At 44.9% G+C, this 18,462-nt stretch overlaps 1 protein-coding gene across 1 annotated transcript in view; it reads left to right on the top strand.

Annotated features, from left to right (window-relative positions):
* The window catches only part of ADGRG4 (adhesion G protein-coupled receptor G4), a 1,571,349-nt gene that overhangs the window by 212,769 nt on the left and 1,340,118 nt on the right, over nt 1–18,462 (top strand). Inside the window, exon 2 of the mRNA XM_069612803.1 lies at nt 6,804–6,901. Coding sequence (XP_069468904.1) covers nt 6,820–6,901 — 82 coding nt within the window. The 5' untranslated portion in view covers nt 6,804–6,819. The remainder of the gene's footprint in view (nt 1–6,803; nt 6,902–18,462) is intronic.

Raw genomic sequence — 18,462 nt, 5'->3', positions numbered from 1 at the left:
GTTACCTTTCAGACAAACTCTCTAGACATTGCCCCATTAGACCCACCAGAACACCTTACCTGCACCAACTAAAGATCCCTAACTACAACCTAAAAATAGCTGGAGGCTCCAGCTTCCCAGTACTCGCAGCACAATGCTGGAACACTCTCCCTCCTACAATTAGATCAGAAACCTCGTTCTGGCCCTTCAGAGCTATGGTAAAATCATGGCTACGAGCCTAGTCAACCAAGACTTTCACCAACATGATTGGATATCCTCCTCTCTCTACCCGCAGTAATGCTTACTCTATCTACAGCCGATTGAGGACTAACCTGTAACCCGGTCCTCATTCACCTCTGTAACTATCCTATGCCTATTTTCTGTACTTTATGTAAACATTTTGAGTCTGTACTAATGTATGCTCGGTCTGTTGTATTATGTTGCTTGTGTAACGATATGTAACTCTGCTGTGCACATGATTATGCGCCCAGTTACCTGAGGGTTCGGACATGCTTTATAAATAAACAAAATGAACTAAACTAAACTAAACTATCATCAATGGCTCTGATCTACTCCGAGCTCCATGCGTACTTGGTGTTTACGTGGTATGAGGAGACAAAAGGGTGTGTAGCAATCATCACCGTGAGGGACGTCTCAGATCTAAAAGTGCTCCTTTTCGTGCCTCAAGAGCGTCTCTACCGTGTGGATGGGAGACCGCTATGAATCGGCATCGTAAGCTTACCTGCGTTTGCTCGTAGCTGCTGCTTGCCGTGGAAGTGGCAGTGTCTGTAGCTCCGCGCACGTGTGTGGACTATTTGATGTCGCGTAGGTCGTGTATGCATGCCCGGACATCAGGCGCGCATGCACGCGCGATCAGTGTGGTTGTTGGCAAGGATGGGGGAGTAGTGTCTGAGCCCGCTACGTGGGTACATGGGAATATTTCTACAATTAAAAGTGACCTCTCTGAGTTGACTCCTGATCGTTTGATAAACTGCAGTTGTTCTATCTGCACATATTGGTGTGGACGCTGCATCCTACTAAGACATAACTAGCATTTCATGTTTAATGACACATTGTTTTCTTCTTTACATGATCGAGGGCACATTTCTGTTTACTCTTTGACATATGGCACTTGCAGTGCTTTTGGCATCACCAAGTTGTAAAACATAGTAGAACAACATATTATAACAGCATGTTAAAGCAATAGAAACCAGTGGTCACATTCCATTTGGAGGTTTTTTGTCTTGCATTAAAGATTACTTTCTGAAAAAAAGATTCCACTCAATGGACACATGTAAACCATTTTTTACTGTATCTAGACGGTGTATTCATTTTTGCTCTAATTTTCTTAATTCTAAATCTCTGTCTCCCCCTCTTGCTTTGGCGTCTATAGTTTGGATCACACACCATCTTAGTTCTGTGTGTTTATGTTGTTTTTTGACAAAGTGGCCCACCACTGGTTTATCCTCTATTTTGTTTTTCAGGCAGGACCTGTGCTCGCAAATCCTTTGTCTTACTTTGCGTTTACTTTTACCTATGTATAATAGGTTGCATGGGCATTTGATCATGTAAACACTCCATTTGGTCAGGCAATTTGAGAAAGTTCTGTACTTCTATGTGGTGCTGTTTAGGGATACCTCTTTCTGGTCTTGTGTTAGGTGGCAGACTGAACACTTTCAACAACGGTAGTGTCTGACTACGGGTGGGAGATGCCAAAGTGTGGTTTGGGCTGTTGTTTTAGGTTTCTGTGTTGGATACGTGTGTACCAGATGGTCTTTGAGGTTTCTACTTCTCTTGAAAGCAAACCGTGGCGTTGCTGGTGCAAAGGTGTATGTTTGTAACAAATGCCAGTTTGTCAGGATCGTCTTTCTGAGTGCATTACGGACTGGTGAGAAAGTGGTGACGCAAGTCATCTTGTCTTTATGCTCTACTCTCGTCTGTTTGGTCAGGCAATCTGTTCTGTTCCGGTATCTTGCCGTTTCCTGCGCTTTTCTGATCATTGCTGCTGGGTACCCCCTAGTTTTCAGGCGGTTTTCTAGGTCTTTCCCATGGCGATCGTACTCAGGTTAGGAGGAACAATTCCTTCTTATTCTCAGGAACTGCACAACAGGTAAGTTTTCTTTGAGGGCTTGTGGGTGGAAACTTGAGAATTCCAATAATGTGTTTTTGTCTGTGGGTTTTCGATACAATGTTGTAGTGATTGTCCCATCCTCTGGTCTGAGGATGTTGAGGTCTAGGAAGGCCAGGTTATTGGTGTCATAGTGCATTGTGAACTTGATGAAGGGGTCCATGTTGTTGAGCCATGTGTAAAATAGCTGCAATTCCAGGACGCTGCCTTTCCAAATGGTAAAGATGTTGTCTATGTACCTCACCCATCCGACTAGCTTGTTCTTGTATTGGTTAGTGTCATTGTATATGAACAGATTCTCTAGATTGTCCATGTAGAGATTTGCGATATCTGGCAAATGTCGATCCCATACTGGTCCCTCTGATCTGCTGGTAGAATTGTCCTTGGTATATAAAGTAATTCTCTGTGAGAGACAGGCGGATACATTCTTGAATGAATGAGGTAGGTGTGGATGCGTCTGTCCGCTTGTCCAAGTATTCTCTCAGTACGCTGATACATTCCATTTGTGGTATACTTGTGTATAACGCTTCGACATCAAATGTGACAAGTATGTCCTGTTGCGAAGTCGGGATGTTGTTCAGGTGGTGAATCATGGCTGTGGTGTCCTGGATGAAGGATCTCATTTTTCTGACACATGGTCTGAGAAATACATCCGTGTATATGGACAGGGGCTCTAGATTTGACCCTATAGCAGAAACTATAGGTCTCCCCAGTGGTTTTGTGGTGTTTTTGTGGATTTTCTGTATGCAGTAGAATGCTGGTATGACTGGGTGTTCTTTGGTGAGGAATGCTTTTTCCTCCTCTTCGATCCATCCTTGTGTGTTGGCATAGAGCATGAGGCTTTTGATTTCTTCTGCTAGGTGCGTTGTGGGATTGTTGTCCAGTTTTTTGTAAAAACGTGTGTCGCTGAGTTGTTTGGTGGTTTGTTCCTCGTATAGTTGTTTACCCCAGAGGACAATGCCGCCTCCCTGGTCTGCGGGTTTCACTAGAAAAAGGTTGTTCGTTTCAAGGTTCTTTAAGGCTTTTCTTTCTGTATGTGTAAGATTATGTCTATAATGGTTTTTGGTCTTGAATATGTTGTCCACTTCTCTTAGAATCCTGTTCTCAAAAGTTAGTATCTCTGGACATATCATTGACGTGAGGGGCGTGAAGGTGGATTTTGGTTTCAAATCTGTCGTGGAGGGGTCTTGGTCTTTAACTTGTTCCCTTGTCGAGTCTCGGAAGAAGTACCATGGGCTATATACAACCCAATATCACAACAGAACATGTTAACAACTCCTAGGCAATTCCCTGGTCCCGTAATGACCGTAGGGACATGGAACAAACCAGAAGGATGCCCTTAGGAAGCAGACAGGCCAGTGCTTAGTGATTTAGAAAAGAGTGTACCAGCAACCACTCAAAAGGTGCCATAAACCCAGCTGTGGACAGTGGCACAGAGCCCCAGGACCGATCCATGGCGAGTAATTGTTCTGAGAAATCATTAAGCTTTCATTCACATCATATTATCCGGGTCTTTTCTGGTACCCTGACAGTTGTGTGACCTTTCAATGTCTAATCAGGAGCCCTGGCGTGGTATGTGGACTTCGTGGGCATGTCTTAGTGGCAGCGGATGACGGGAGCACTACTAAACTCCAAGCAAGCCCAATAAGGCCAGCGCTGCATGCAAAGTCCAAGAACAGCATGCTGAAGCCAAGTGTGAAAGCCTATATTTGAATGATTAGGACTTTTGATGTACTCGAACTTAACCCTTGTCCTTTCTTGATATGCATTTGAATTTGTTTCTTGCATTTATTTGAAGGCCATGGATGCCAATTATGATCATACATGACTTACAATAGCACATTTAGAGATGGCGGAGGCAATAGCACAAAGATGGGAACACGCAGTGAATCAGTATATAGGGGTCTGAACAGAGTGGGATATAGACCACAGACAAAAAAAGAATTTACTTTCAAAGGTAACATTAACTGAGGGGGGCAAGTGCATCAAACTAAAGAGGTGTTAGGGAAGATGGGTTAGAGGGTAGAAGGAACTCCCTCTTTAGCAAGTAAGTGAGGTGTAAGCTGAGCTTTAAAGAGATTCACAGTTGGACTGGCTTTGATTGTGGTGGGCAGCAGCTTCCAGTGGAGCGGGCGAGTAGGGTGAAAGAGGAGCAAGAAGAGGAGGCATGGGGGTCGTGGGCCAGTGACCTTGAGTGCTGAGGAGCAGAGGAAACACGATGGTGAGAAGACAAAGCTATGGGCACCCAGGTACCAAGGAACACTACCATTAATAGCTTTTAGACTGGGAGAAGGAGCTGGAAAAGTGCTGTGCATTGAGAGCCATGTTAGGTAGAGGGGAGGTAGAATCAGGGTAGGTGATAGAGTGTGGGCAGCATAGCTGAGGGCTTTCTCTAGAGAGACGGAGGAGTACAGAGGAAAGGCAAGTAGGCATGAGAAGTAGTTGAGTTAGCTGGGCACGAGAGTAGAGATTTGAGATTTTGTATAGAGGGGGAGTTAGCAAAGAACCCATTTCCTGAGTATTGAGAATGTTCATAGGAGCAGCAGAGGTAGTGAGGAACTGTTGTAGGTGGAGTTCACTATGAAAGAAGGCACCAAGGTTGTGAGCCTTGGGTGAGAGAGCAAGAAGGTCAGGCGGGAAGTACATAGGAGAGGGGAAGGTAGGAATAGTGTTGGATGCCAGGAGAAAGATGACTTCCATTTTAGTAGCGTTTAACATGAGACACCAGAGAGTCTTCCAGTAACGGATTGCAGTGAGACAGCTCCGAGGCAATCCATTCCGAGGCGTCTGGGAAAGGAGAAAAAAGATTAGCCTCACCAGATCAGATGCCAACCCATTAGGTACTTCAAACTAGTGAGGGGGGGGGTCAGTGGGGGAAGCAGGGACACAGAGAGATCCATAGGTCATCAGTTCTGCTGTAGAGGCTAAAGACGGCACTTATAAGGCCTCAGTATGAGTATGATGGTAAAGGTGAAAACATGTATTTGCAGGGCTAGTAGTATTAATAATCCCATCTAATTTCCTGTTGGAATCTCATGGGATATGTACTCTGTGGGAAATACAGAAAGAGCTCCATTGGTAAATATGGGTAGTTTCACCCTTTCTCTGTACCCTAGGTGGTAAATATTCAAAGTGAGTCTAAATCATAATTAGGGGGTATTTTAACAATGGGAACTATTTTTTTTTAACACAGACCTCCTTATGACTATGGTGATAACAGAAAAAGAGGTTATTTTTTTAATACCACTTACTTTCGAAAATACCACTTAATTATACGTTGTGATCACCTGGGATATTTAGAGCAAGGAGTATATAGAAAGTACTGCATGAGGTGACTGCGTGTTACGCATCCCATGCAGTACTTTCTATGGGCCTAACGTAGGAAATAGCCCAGGCGAAGGCAACTCATAATTGGGTGATACATATGGAAAATACTACGTATTTGTACTAATACCACCATACTCATAATGAGGCTTTCGGTAGCTTAACTGGTACCTCTTTTTAAAACACGGGGTATTTACTGCATGGCATACAGAAAAAGTAGCGAATGGAGGCAAATAACCCATATTTACCCCCAGCAGTACTTTCTATGTACCCCGACACAATATTCAAATACTGCATACAATCCCCACTCAGATTAAGGTGGTATTTTAAAAACAAGTGGTGCAGTATTTAAAACACTGTGGCTACTTCCATACCCACAACGCGGCTCGCATCCAAGTTGTAAGTGGTTAATCCTTTGTTTGGAATTTGATAGTAGGGTCTGAAATTGGTTACCTCCTAGGTTTTCACTGTCTTGACGCCTCCGTTCGACTCACCACGGTTGCTTTGCATGCACTTTCCCAGTCACGCTTTATGTTTTGTCTTTATATTTAGGTTGGGCTTTTAGTGTCGCTTGTGACGCCTATGAGCCTCAACTATTGCACTAGAGTACAGATAGGGAGAATGGCATATGAGGAGGGACACACAGCCTGTAGCCCACCCTTTGACTGCCCATGGCCATGCTAATCCCCAATGCCATTCCCACCCAGTTCTTGTCTCTCACCGCCCAAAACACTGACTCATGGAAACTCTGTGAGTTAGCTTTAATCAGTCCTTATCATCAAACTTTGCACTCAAAGTGCCTGCCAGGTTTTTTTCAAAGCCGTCTTCTAAGAGTTAATGACTTAGTTAGAGTTGTAAACTCGCTACTGGTGTAATCAAAATTTCTTAACCAGGAATGACTTCCGCCTCTCGATTTATAAGTGCTCTGCGTGTCCTTCATGGAAGGACTGTTAAAAACAAGCTTGGGCAAAGCCAACAGTTTTGACTTGTGTATAAGTATTAGGCCTTTGCAGGCACGGCTATTAGATGCCTGGGTACCCGCACCATTTTGCACCTGTTACCATCCATTGCCAGTTAATACCCCTATGGCTGTGCCTGGCAAGTGCCTTTCCCATGCGTACTCAAAAGACCAAACTGTTGGCATTGCCAATGCTTGTTTTTCTGGGTGTCTGAATCTATCCTTTGAATGGAGCAATGCACATAATAAGTGACAATGAAACACATCTGACACATACATTTCCCTGTATGTAAATCTCGACGATTTACAGGATATTTTTTTTACCTCATTTAGTACTTTAAAATATAAATGCAAATTGAGATCACCACCACTGAAACAGCCTTCCTTTAGCTTTGGTCTGTGTATCTCTTTCAGATTTCAAGTTATTAGAATGAAGATGGAGGCCACATCGCGACTTTTAACCCTGGAGCTCCTCTGCTGCTGGCTTTGCATGGCCTGCTTCTCTTTCTCAGGTACTGTGCATTAACATTACCATAGATTTCAAAGAAACATTGTCGCCATCTGTATCAGTGGAGCAAATAGCTGACAATAGATTAACGAATCAATAGCGGAGCAAATGCAGCATTTCTCTGTGGCTTATTTGATAAAATAATGGCAGAGCGCCTGGAGACCATGAAAATGCGCGGTGTTGGTCACAATAACACAACATGGACGGACGACCTCTGGAAACCAGTCAGATAATCCGTCTAGTTCATTGATGTAAACTACCTTATCTTCAACTTTATACTACTTTTTTATAACAATAATTTATACAACAATTTCTTTTGAAAGTCAGAAAGTACAGGCACAAGCTTCCGCCTACAGAAATAAAGTATTCTTTTGAATAAGACCAGTGAAAAATAGGATTGTAATATCTCTCAAACATCCAGATGGTCATGAGAAAATCCCCACAGGTTCGATACAGGCATAGCCTGTGATTGTTTGGTCCAAATCATGTTTGAAAAGAAGCAGCTGGACTTAACCAAGGTCCCACGTGTGGGTCCTACTAATGCACAGACATGTTCTTAGAAGTGTGTTTGAGTGTACGTATGTCTGCGTGTTCACACAAGCGCGCATATGTGTGTGTGTCTGCATTGCTTTAAGTGGGCTGGGGCTATTCAGGCGGTGCTCTCCAGGTTCTCCCAACTGACTTTCCCGATCAGATCTACAAAGCTGAATGCCATACTGCTCTTCGCCAGTAGATGTCACTATCCGTCATGTTTATAATTACAACAGCAGCTAAAATAATTTTGAATTCGGTTGTTTTCAATCAGGTTTGAATATTGCAAAACATTATATTAAAGTACTGTCTTTCAAATTATGTTAATTAGTGCATAAGAATCACGTAATTCTTTCAAAGGATCTATTGGATTACATGGTGCAGTGACCAATAGTGATTTGCATTTCTATTTTATATATGAATATATTTATTGTGGTCCGTTTTTGTGAGCACCTTTATTATATTTAATGTATATTTGAAAGTACAATTTACTCCCTTTCAATGTACATATGAAAATGCGATTGGGTCTGTCAGATCACTCTAAGCCCTACCTCCTTTACATGCGTTTGCATTTGTGGGTGCGACTGACCCTTTTTTAGGCACCACCCGCGAAAATATGAATCGCGGCGCCGTGCTAGAGGCGCCCTCGATTTCCTGTCCCACTTAAAGCACTGTGTGTGTTTATCTGGAAGGGTGGCCCTTGTTAGTAGTCTACGCAGAGACTACAAGTATTGACTATGCATGCAGCCTCCTGTGCTACCTCTTTACCAGGGAAATCCACATTGGTGAGTGGGCCTGGGCAGTCTCCACCACAAAGAGATGGCACGGCAAGACTGCCCAGTGAAAGTAACGATTCAACACTTCCAAAATTCTCAGAATCAATTCATCACAAAATGAATGCTGCTCATCACGTATATATGGAGAAAGATAAACATTAGAGACTAATCAAAGTGTGCAGGGAGATGCCAATTGGTCAATGCATTTCGGGCGTACTGGTCCTTCATCAGGGCAACATCTAGCCTGCCCCTTAAGAGAGGTACAACTTCAATTCTTAAACCAAATGAATCGTGTGCAGAATTAATGCAGCATCAGTCACACGAGTCTCCTGGTAAACACGCATATCTCAAACGATATACTTCAGCCGATCGCCAAGCAGGGTGCCCACCTCGTGATGGCACGTGCATGCTGTGCCTCGGATGTGCCCTCCCGAGGCGGGCAAGTGGCTCTATAGTCGGGGTGTGAAACAGTAGTCTGGTCCGCCACCTCTCGGCTGGATCGATCGTTGCAGTGCGTCCTGGACCACTGCCCACCTACTGTTACCGCAAGTACCCCCCCACCACACTGATTGTGGACAGTTAGCTTGCCAATCACCCGCCAGATTGTTCATGGCACGGCAGATTGGCTATTTTGGGGGAGTTGGGGTGGGGGGGGGGCGGACACAGTAACACAGTAAGTCATGCAAGCCTGGTGCTGCTCCCTGTTGTGCACAGCCAAAGCCTTCCAAAGCCAAAGCCTTGGACGCCGCAGTTATGGCGGTTTTAGAATTGAAGTTGTACCTCTTTTAAGGGGCAGGCTAGACTTTGCCCGAATGAAAGACCAGTACGGTCCGAAATGCATTGGCCAATTGGCAGTTTCCTGCACAAATTAATTACACCCTGTTTTTTCCATATGTACATAATGAACATTAATTTTGTGATGAATTGATTGTGAGAATATTTGAAGTGTTCAATCATTACTTTGACTGGGCAGTTTTGACGATAGCTTACCTCTACTTGAGGCAGACCGCCCAGGCCCACTATGTACTCTTAGTGTTCAGTGCGGGGCGCTTATCAGAGGTTTTTGCAGCCTTCATTTTCATTAGAGATTGGACTTGTGTTAAGATAATTGAGTGATTGAGTGGTGCCCACCCGCATCAGTGTTAAAATCCACATTGGTGACTGGTGTGAGAAGCTAAACACACTTGTCAGAAAAGCTGATCACTTTCAATGGGAAAGTACCAGCCCTTCGTAGCACCGTTGCTGTACTTTCAAGGGAAATGCCAGCGCGTATATGGGGAGCTGGTATACATTTAATAGTTATATTTATTTATTTATTTATTAGTAATATACTCTTAGCCAACGGCTTTGCATATACAACAAAATTTACATATAAACACATACACATTATATACATTCCCGTTTTAAAATCAGACCAACTGGTCAATAACGTCTTTCAATACAGTTTTGATAGTTCAGTGCTCATAAATGTCAACTTTGAACAAAACAAACATTGGTAGAAACTGGCTGCGGCACAAGTCTAACATTCCTAAATTATAACAAACCTTTAAAAATCATCATGATTTCGAGATACAATTTCACCATAAAATACATAAAATTGACATCATCTCCTTTCATAAAACATGACCATATATCTGACATTTCGCTAGTTTCTACTGTATTGTCATAAGCTTTTAAAAAAGATGTGCGAATCTTGATTAAACTTTCAGAATGCACACGCAAGTTTTCTAATGTCTCCTCCACATTGCCCCCAAGCAGGTGACACAATCTATCAATACGAGATCTCTGCAGCCTTACTCCTACTACGTCTAGGGTTTCATAAAAGTTACATTTCATTAACAAATGATTTCTGAATGTTTGAGGATTCGGGTAGGCAGTTATGTAGAGGGGCCTAGATGTCCGTGTCTGCCAATATTCACAATAACACCCGCTGAACCTCTTAGACGCAAGTTCAACCTGATGCGGCTCTTGGCTACACACTTGCATTTTCTGTTTTAGCCAGCACTTGAACTGTTTTTGGGGTATACTATTTGATAATCTCACATAGCCTACTGACCATTTCCTGTACTGTTTGATAATATTTCTGATTGTCCCACTAATAGTGTTTTTAAATAGGCTTGCATGTATGTAACAATGATTGTATCATTATCCAATAACATCAAATTTTCATAACACATAACCATTTTTCGCAGGCATTCTATGACAACCCCTTTCTATTCAAATTCCAGGCAGATATATTCAATTGTGTGGTTCTTTGGCATTCTAAATAATTTCCTAATTAGGCAAGCTTCATATTTTTTGAGGACATTCAAATAATTGTGCCCCCAAATCTCACAACCATATAACATTAACAACAGAATGTTAGCAGAGTAATGCATCAGGATTGCTTGCGTGGAGAAACCAGCGTTCTTCCCTATGAATGAACTTATTGCATTGGCTGACTTCATACATTTCACTTTGGTGGCGTTCCAATGCAAATCCCTCTTCAACTTTTCATCTATCACTACACCTATGTGTAAACTTTCACTTGTTCCAGTTTAGTGTTTTCAATTTGCCAGCTACCGTGTTTTGAGACTATATTTACACTGAACTCCATGATTTTGCTTTATTGTATGTTTACCTTCAGGCCATTTGACTTGGCATATTCCATTAGAGCATTTAACCGGTTTCGTAAGCCACTGGCAGTGAGATCATCTGCGTATGCCAGCCAGCTTATCTTTGCCGTTCCAACCTTTACTGGGCTGATTGACAAATTCAAAAATGCACATACATGTCAACCAGGTACAGGTTCAACAGGGTTGCTGCCACAACACATCCCTGCGTAACACCCTACACGTATCTATAGGTGCTGAGAGTTTACTCCTGCCATTTAGGCGAATGCCGACAGTGGTATATGCATAGAGCAACATTAACATTTTCAACAATTCTGGTGGAATGTCCCGATCACTAAGTTTCCTCCATAACTTGTTTCTAACAATGGTATCAACTGCCGCACTGAAGTCAATGAAAGCGCAATGTCCATTACGCTTGCGCTGTTTCCAGGAGTATTCGACAACCGATGTTAGAATCAATATGTTATGCATCGTATTTGCCTTCGTCCTGAATCCTATCTGATTTGGGGGCAGGATGTTCTTAGCTTTGATCCATTGATTTAACTCAGCCGGCTAAACTCGGGCAAATATCTTGGAGGAAATGTCCAACATTGCTAATGTTCGGTAATTTGCAGGGTTATCCCATGCCTCTTTTTTGTACATGGCCAACAAATGACTCATAAGCCAAGTTGCTGGGATCTGTCCACCACGTCCTATTTCTTTGAATAGTATGTACAGGACATGTGCCCATAGGTCAGGGGAGAGTTTCACTAATGCATTACGCACTCAATCAGGGCCAGCTGCCCGTGACGTATTGAGCTTTTCAATGATTATTACAATGTCCAGTACGCTTATGTCACTACACCATTTTACATTTGGTAAAGGGAACGGTTGATCGCATTCTACACTTGATCCCAAGGTGGATTTTATATGCTCGATCCACTGGCCCTCAGAGATGCAATTGATGCTCAGTTCTTTTTTTTTCACCATGCATTGTTTCCCATATAGCAGTATTGTTTTGCTGCGTGACAAGGTTCGCAATTGTTTTCCACCATTCTAGTTCGCAGCGTTTCTTATGATTTTGCAACCATTTTCGATAAGCTTTTCTGCATGTCTGAATATATTTTGTTATCGTTCCTGTATCGCTACTAAGTGTCCCAAGGCTTATCACTGTTGCGATTGACTTACGGAGCAATTTCTTGGCTGCTGATATATATCTTTATCACAAAATGGTCGGTTGCCCCAAACATTGTTCGATCGCTCCAAGTCAGAGGTGTAGGACCTTATTGCGCCATTATTAGTGCCAATTGTAGTCATCACGGCAGAGAATAACACAACAACATTAGGTTCATTACTACTGTCTTCACATTGCCTAATAAAGCTGGCAACAGTCTTCACAACTTTTTGATTTATTTTAAGGAGATTTTTATCATGCCACTTAATACGATTATGTGCTTCATTCAAGATAATCTGACCATTTTTATCATACATAGTTGGTGCGCGCTTAGAAAGCATGGGAGCCATTAACACACATAGAGGAAAATGGTCACTCTCATGGCGATGGACTATAACCATGTCAACAGTACAAAGAAGGCTACTATTGTTAGTGAATATATAGTCAATTATTGAAGTTGTCCGCCCATCTGACCATGTGAAAGCTAATTTTGTATCACTAGGGCAACTCCCATTCAATCTAGTTAACCCAAATTAATCTATAATTTTTGTCCATGGTCTGCCTTGACAATTTGAAATATTATTGGCCACTGGTTGCGATCTAAACTTATTTTTATCATTATGACCTCGATGTGACATGCCGCTAGTAGTTAGTCAGTTTGTAACCAGAAGGAGGGAACATAGTCAAAAAAGATAACACTTTTTTATGAGCAGCATACGTATAAACATGGGTAATGGGGAGGGCTTAAGTACAGCATATACATATACCAAGTATTCAGTTTCAAAAAAGTATAGAGTGCCCTTCCCTATTCAGCCTTAGGTCCAGCAATCTAGTACCAGAGGCTATCCCGTTTTGAGAAGCGTATGAGCAAAAACTGGATTGCTTATGCAAAAGAACAAGTTACTTCTTACCTTGTAACGTTCTTTCGACGGGATGTTCCTCCGACGTATTCCTCATCTTAGATATCTCCTTCCAGCTCTGCTGGCCTCGGAACATTTTTTCTTTAGAGGGCGCTGCGCGTCGACGTCCTCCGAGTCGATGTCCATCGACAGCCGCCGTATCGACGTCGACGTCATCCTGCCTATAAAGGCCACGCGCAGCGTCCGTTGCTCAGTTCCGTTTTGTAGCCCACAATAATACTGTCTGGACTAGACTAATCACCCTGAAGGAGCGTAAGCTGCAACAACACGGGAAGTGGAACTGCGGGGATGGATGGGAGGGCCGATGAGGAATACGTCGGAGGAACATCCCGTCGAAAGAACGTTACAAGGTAAGAAGTAACTTGTTCTTCGAATGGATTGTGTCCTCCGACGTATTCCTCATCTTAGATAGGCTCCCATAGCAGTATTCTATTATTGGAGGAGGGAGTACTGATTTCACGCTGTCTTCTATTGATGAATCGAATGCAGTACAGCCCTTCCAAACCTAGTCTCTTGACTGGAGGAGGAATCCAAATTGTAAAAACGTGTAAAGGTATGGACAGACGACCATGTAGCGGCCGCACAGATGTCTTTAACCGGCACGCCTCTTTTGAGGGCCGATGAAGCTGCAATACCTCTGGTCGAATGAGCCCTAAGGTTTTGAGGGGGCTCTTTCCCTGCCAGCTTATAACATTCCAGAATGGCTAGAATGATCCATCTGGAAATGGTCTGCTTAGTTATTGGTAACCCCAGCTTGTGACCTGCGTAACCTACAAACAGCTGGTCTGCCTGTCTTATCTTGGCTAGTCTAGCGATGTAGAAACTTAAAGCCCTTCTAGGGTCTAGCCTGTGTAACCTCTCTTCCTCTTTCCCCGGGTGAGGAGGAGGATAGAAAGATGGTAGGGTAATCTTCTGAGTGATATGGAATTCAGAAACCACCTTTGGGAGGAAATTAGGCTTCACTTGCAGGGCAACTTTGTCTTTGTGAAAAATTGTGTGAGGGGGTTTACAAGAAAGAGCTTGTAATTCGCTCACCCTTCTAGCAGATGTAAGTGCTATTCATAAAACAGTTTTAAGGGTAAGGAATCTTAACGAACAAGAATGGAGTGGTTCGAAAGGTGTGCCCATCAGGAAAGTTAGTACTAAGTTTAAATCCCATAGGGGAACTTGGAATGGTCTTGGGAGATAAACATTGGTTAACCCCTTTAGAAACTGTATTACCAAGGGTAATTTGAAATAGGATGGTTCTTCCGCAGTGCGCTTAAAGATGGATAGCGCTGCGAGATAGCCCTTAATGGTGCCAACTTGAAGGCCTGAATTCGCCAAATATAGAAGGAAGGACAAAACCATTGGTGTACCACATGAAAAAGGGTCGATATTCTGTTCTCTACACCAGCTGCAAAATCTGTTCCAACGGCAGCGGTATAAAGACTTTGTTGCTGGCCTCCTTGCCGAAAGCAACACCTCCATAACATCATCAGGGAGGTCCCAATCCTTGTACCTCAACCTTTCAGAAGCCAAGCGTGAAGGTTGAGGGTTTTGATGTCTGGATGGAGAACCTGACCTCCCTTCTGTGAGAGTAGGTTCTCTCTGAGTGGAAGTCGAATTGGAGGGCAGATGGACAAGTCTAGAAGGTCCGGGTACCACGTTCTCTTGGCCCAATCCGGGGCAATTAGGATCATGGTTCTCCGGAATCTTCTCAACCTCCTGATCATTTGAGGAATGACAGGGACCGGTGGGAACGCGTACAGAAGCGGAAACTCCCAGTCCACTATGAACGCGTCTCCCAGAGCTCCTCTCGGGGGAAATTCCCTTGAGCAGAACAGATCGCATTTCCTGTTGACGCTGGTGGCGAACAGATCCACCTGAGGGGTTCCCCAAAGGGCGAAGATCTCTTGAAGGACTTCCAGAGCTAGTTCCCACTCGTGGGAGACTGTGCTCTGCCTGCTCAGAGCGTCCGCTGTCAAATTCTTCTCTCCGGCTAGGTGAACTGCCGATAGAGAGATTCCTTCCTGGATTGCCCAAAACCAGAGCTGCATCGCCTCTCTGCACAGGGGTAGTGATCCTACGCCTCCTCTTTTGTTGAGGTAATGCATGGCCACTGTGTTGTCCGTCATTATCAGGACGTTTTTCCCTTGTACAGCTGGCAGGAATGCCTTCAGCGGAAGTCTGATGGCTCTCAGCTCTAACAGGTTGATATGTAGTCTGGACTCCGATGGAGACCAACGACCGTTGATGGTCAAGTCGTTGGCGTGGGCTCCCCACCCCGTGAGGGAGGCATCCGTGACTACTGTTATCTCCGGCCAGGGTTGCCAAAAATGTTCTCCTTTCAGAATGTTCTCCTGACAGGCCCACCACTGAAGGTCTCGAGCCACCCTGTCGGGAACCTGAAGAAGATCTGTCATTCTCCCTGAAAATTGTGACCACTGAGTCCTCAGTGCCCACTGGAGGGATCTCATTCTCAGGCGAGCCTCTGACACTAGGAAAATGCAGGATGCCATGAGGCCTAGCAACCTCAAAAAGTCGAAGGCTGGGAGACGTTGGGCATTTTGAAACTTGGTAACCTTCTGTAGAATATCTTGAGCCCTCACCTCTGGTGGCGAGGCTTTTCCCAGGGAAGTGTCCAGGATCGCTCCTATGAACTGGAGTCTCTGCGATGGTATCATTTGTGACTTCTTTAAATTGAGGGAGAAGCCAAGTCTGTGAAGGGAGTGGCACACGTGATTTAGTTGGATCTGAGCTTGTTCCGAAGAGACAGCCATGATCAACCAATCGTCCAGGTAGGGGTAGACATGAATCCCTTCCCTCCTTAGACTTGCCGCCACTACCGACATTAACTTGGTGAAGACCCTCGGGGCGGAGGTCAGCCCAAATGGTAGCACTCGAAATTGATAGTGAGAGTTTCCAATTGCGAACCTCAGGTATTTCCTGTGTTTGAGATGGATAGGCACATGGAAATAAGCGTCCTGAAGGTCCAGAGATACCAACCAGTCCTGGAACTGAAGGGCCTGGAGGATCTGAGAAAGAGTGACCATCTTGAATTTGTCTTTTCTGAGGAATTTGTTCAATTTTCGCAAGTCCAAGATGGGTCTCAGTCCTCCGTCTTTCTTTGGAATGAGAAAGTAAGGGGAGTACCAGCCCTTGTTCCTCTCCGCTACAGGTACCGGTTCTATGGCACCTTTCTCTAGCAGGTCCAAAATTTCCTGCAAGAGGAGCGGATCTGGAGCTTTCTGAAAGCTGATCCCCGGTGGATGACTCTGAGGTATGCGTAGGAGAGGCAGGCAGTAACCTTGGGCAACTGTTTCCAATGCCCAAGAATCTGACGTGATAGCCTGCCATTCTGCCAGATGTTGAGTTAACCTGCCTCCTACAGGTGTCCTGTGAGGGAAGTCCTCAGAGTGGTTTTGGAGCGGCTGATGCGGATGCCGATGGTAAAGAGGCACCTGCTGTTGCTGCGGCTTTTCAATATCTACCCCGTCCACCTCGGGTAGTTCTTCTTTGTCCCCTTTGAGCTGGAGGTCCTCTACCTCTTCCGAATGCGGAGTAGAAGCAAAAGGACTTGCCCCTCGCAGAGGTTCCTGTGGGACGAAAAGGTGTCTGACGGATTGCAGCGCCTAGGGATTTTGCTGCTACTTTTGAAGTTTGCAGTTTCTCTAAACTGTCATCCGCCTTTTTCCCGAACAAAGAAGAGCCATCGAATGGCATGTTCAAGAGCCTGGCTTGCACATCAGGGGCAAAACCAGACTTTCTCAACCAAGCGAATCTCCTGGTTGTTGTACTTGCCGCCATTGCTCTGCTGATACTGTCAGCCGAATCAATGCCCGTCTGGAGGGATTCGCACATAGCGTCTTTACCTTCCTGTATGATATTCAGGGACGCCCCCCTTTCTTCTCCCTCCGGGATGCAGTCAGCCGCTGTAGAAGCACACTCCCAAAGTGTATGGCTGAATCTAGCAAGGGTGCAAGTAGCATTAACAGATTTTAACGCCATGCTACATGCCGAAAAAACTTTCTTTGCCATAGCATCATATTTTTTATCGTCCCTGTCCTGTGGGACGGTAGGATAAGCCGTCTTGACATCAGTAGAAGATGCTGCCTGTACCACCAGACTTTCTGGGGATGGGTGTTTTGACAAAAACTCCGGGTCTGTAGAGGATACCCTATATTTTGTAGACAGATTTTTATTTACTGCAGGGACGACATCTGGGGTTTCCCAGTTCGTCATAATCTTCCTCTGAAGAGCTTTATGAAAAGGCACCACAGGGTCCTCCTGTGGGCCCTTGTCAAGAATATCCGTAAGGTCATCTTGTTGGAAAGATTGTGAAGTGCAGACCACCCCATAAACTCTGTGATCCTGGCCATTAAGGCTCTATGGGGGGTTTCAGCATGCTCCCCCGGGTCTGGCCTAGCAAACTCCACCTCAGGGGAAGTGTCTAACCCACTTGCCTCATGTAAGGAATCATGAAGATCCTTTAACATGCGTTCTTCAGAGGAAAATTCCTCTCTAATTGGGGTTATAGGTCCCTGCAACTCAAATGTGTCTTCCTGTTCAGACAATTCACCCTCTTCCAAAATGAGGACATAGTTCTCAATTGTTCTGAACTCATAAAGGGTGTAAATCCGATTTCCAAGGCAGAGGTGCCGAACTTGTCATTATCGGCCTTGAAAACGTTGATGTCGTTGACGCCGACGTCGAAGGCTTCGAGCGTGGCGTCGAAAACAAAGGCGGAGGCCTCGATGACCTCGACAGAATTGGGATTCTACTCGACAATCTCAAAGCCATCGTCATCGAGGACCTGGGGATAGTCACTGGGTGTGTCGTGACCGTGACTTTTCTTGGCGTCGATGCCGGTGTCGAAGCTGGCGTCGAGTCGACAGACCCGTGTGTCGAAGGTCCCTTCGACAACAGCGTCGAAGACACCGACCTCGGCGTCGACGGAACCTTCGTCGACGGCGTCGACGGAACCTTCGAGGAAGGTTTGGAGGTCATAGTCCTACTCGAGGGTTCGAGACGCGCTCGAGAGGTTTCCTTCGCCGCGTACTGCGACTCGCGGCGTTTTTGACCTTCGGGTCTTTCGACCAGAGCATCGCTCTCTGCAGTCTTCGAGGGGGTCGAGGCCGCTTTCTCGAAGACGCTCATCATATTTTTGCGGAAATCCTCCCATTCTGCCCGGGAACTATGTTTCGTGGGGCAAGGGATTCTTTTTGGCGAAACAGAGGAAGAGGAAGACGGAGAAGGGGATCTTCGACGTCTCCTCTTCGAGTGCTTCGATCTCGAGGAGTGATGGGACCCACTCCGAGACCTGGAGCGCGAATGGTGACGAGGAGACGAATGTCTCGACTTCGTCGACGAAGAAGAAGCTTTAAAAGTCTTACCTTTCTCCAGCTTCCCCCTACGCTCCTTCAGGGCCTTAGCTGTCATGGACATACAGTCCTCGCACTCCGAACAATGGTGTTCAGCTCCCAAACACCACAGACAAACTCTGTGAGGGTCAGTCAGTGACATCTTTTTTCCACAATCTCGGCATTTTTTGAAGCCGGATCGAGGAGTTGTCGGTTCCGACGAGGAAGCCA

This window comes from Ambystoma mexicanum, chromosome 5p, assembly GCF_040938575.1.
Source record: "Ambystoma mexicanum isolate Mex_15411 chromosome 5p, UKY_AmexF1_1, whole genome shotgun sequence".
NCBI classification, from domain to species: Eukaryota; Metazoa; Chordata; class Amphibia; order Caudata; family Ambystomatidae; genus Ambystoma; species Ambystoma mexicanum.
Note: the sequence above shows the minus strand (reverse complement) of the source record. Positions and strands in the feature narration are given on the sequence as shown.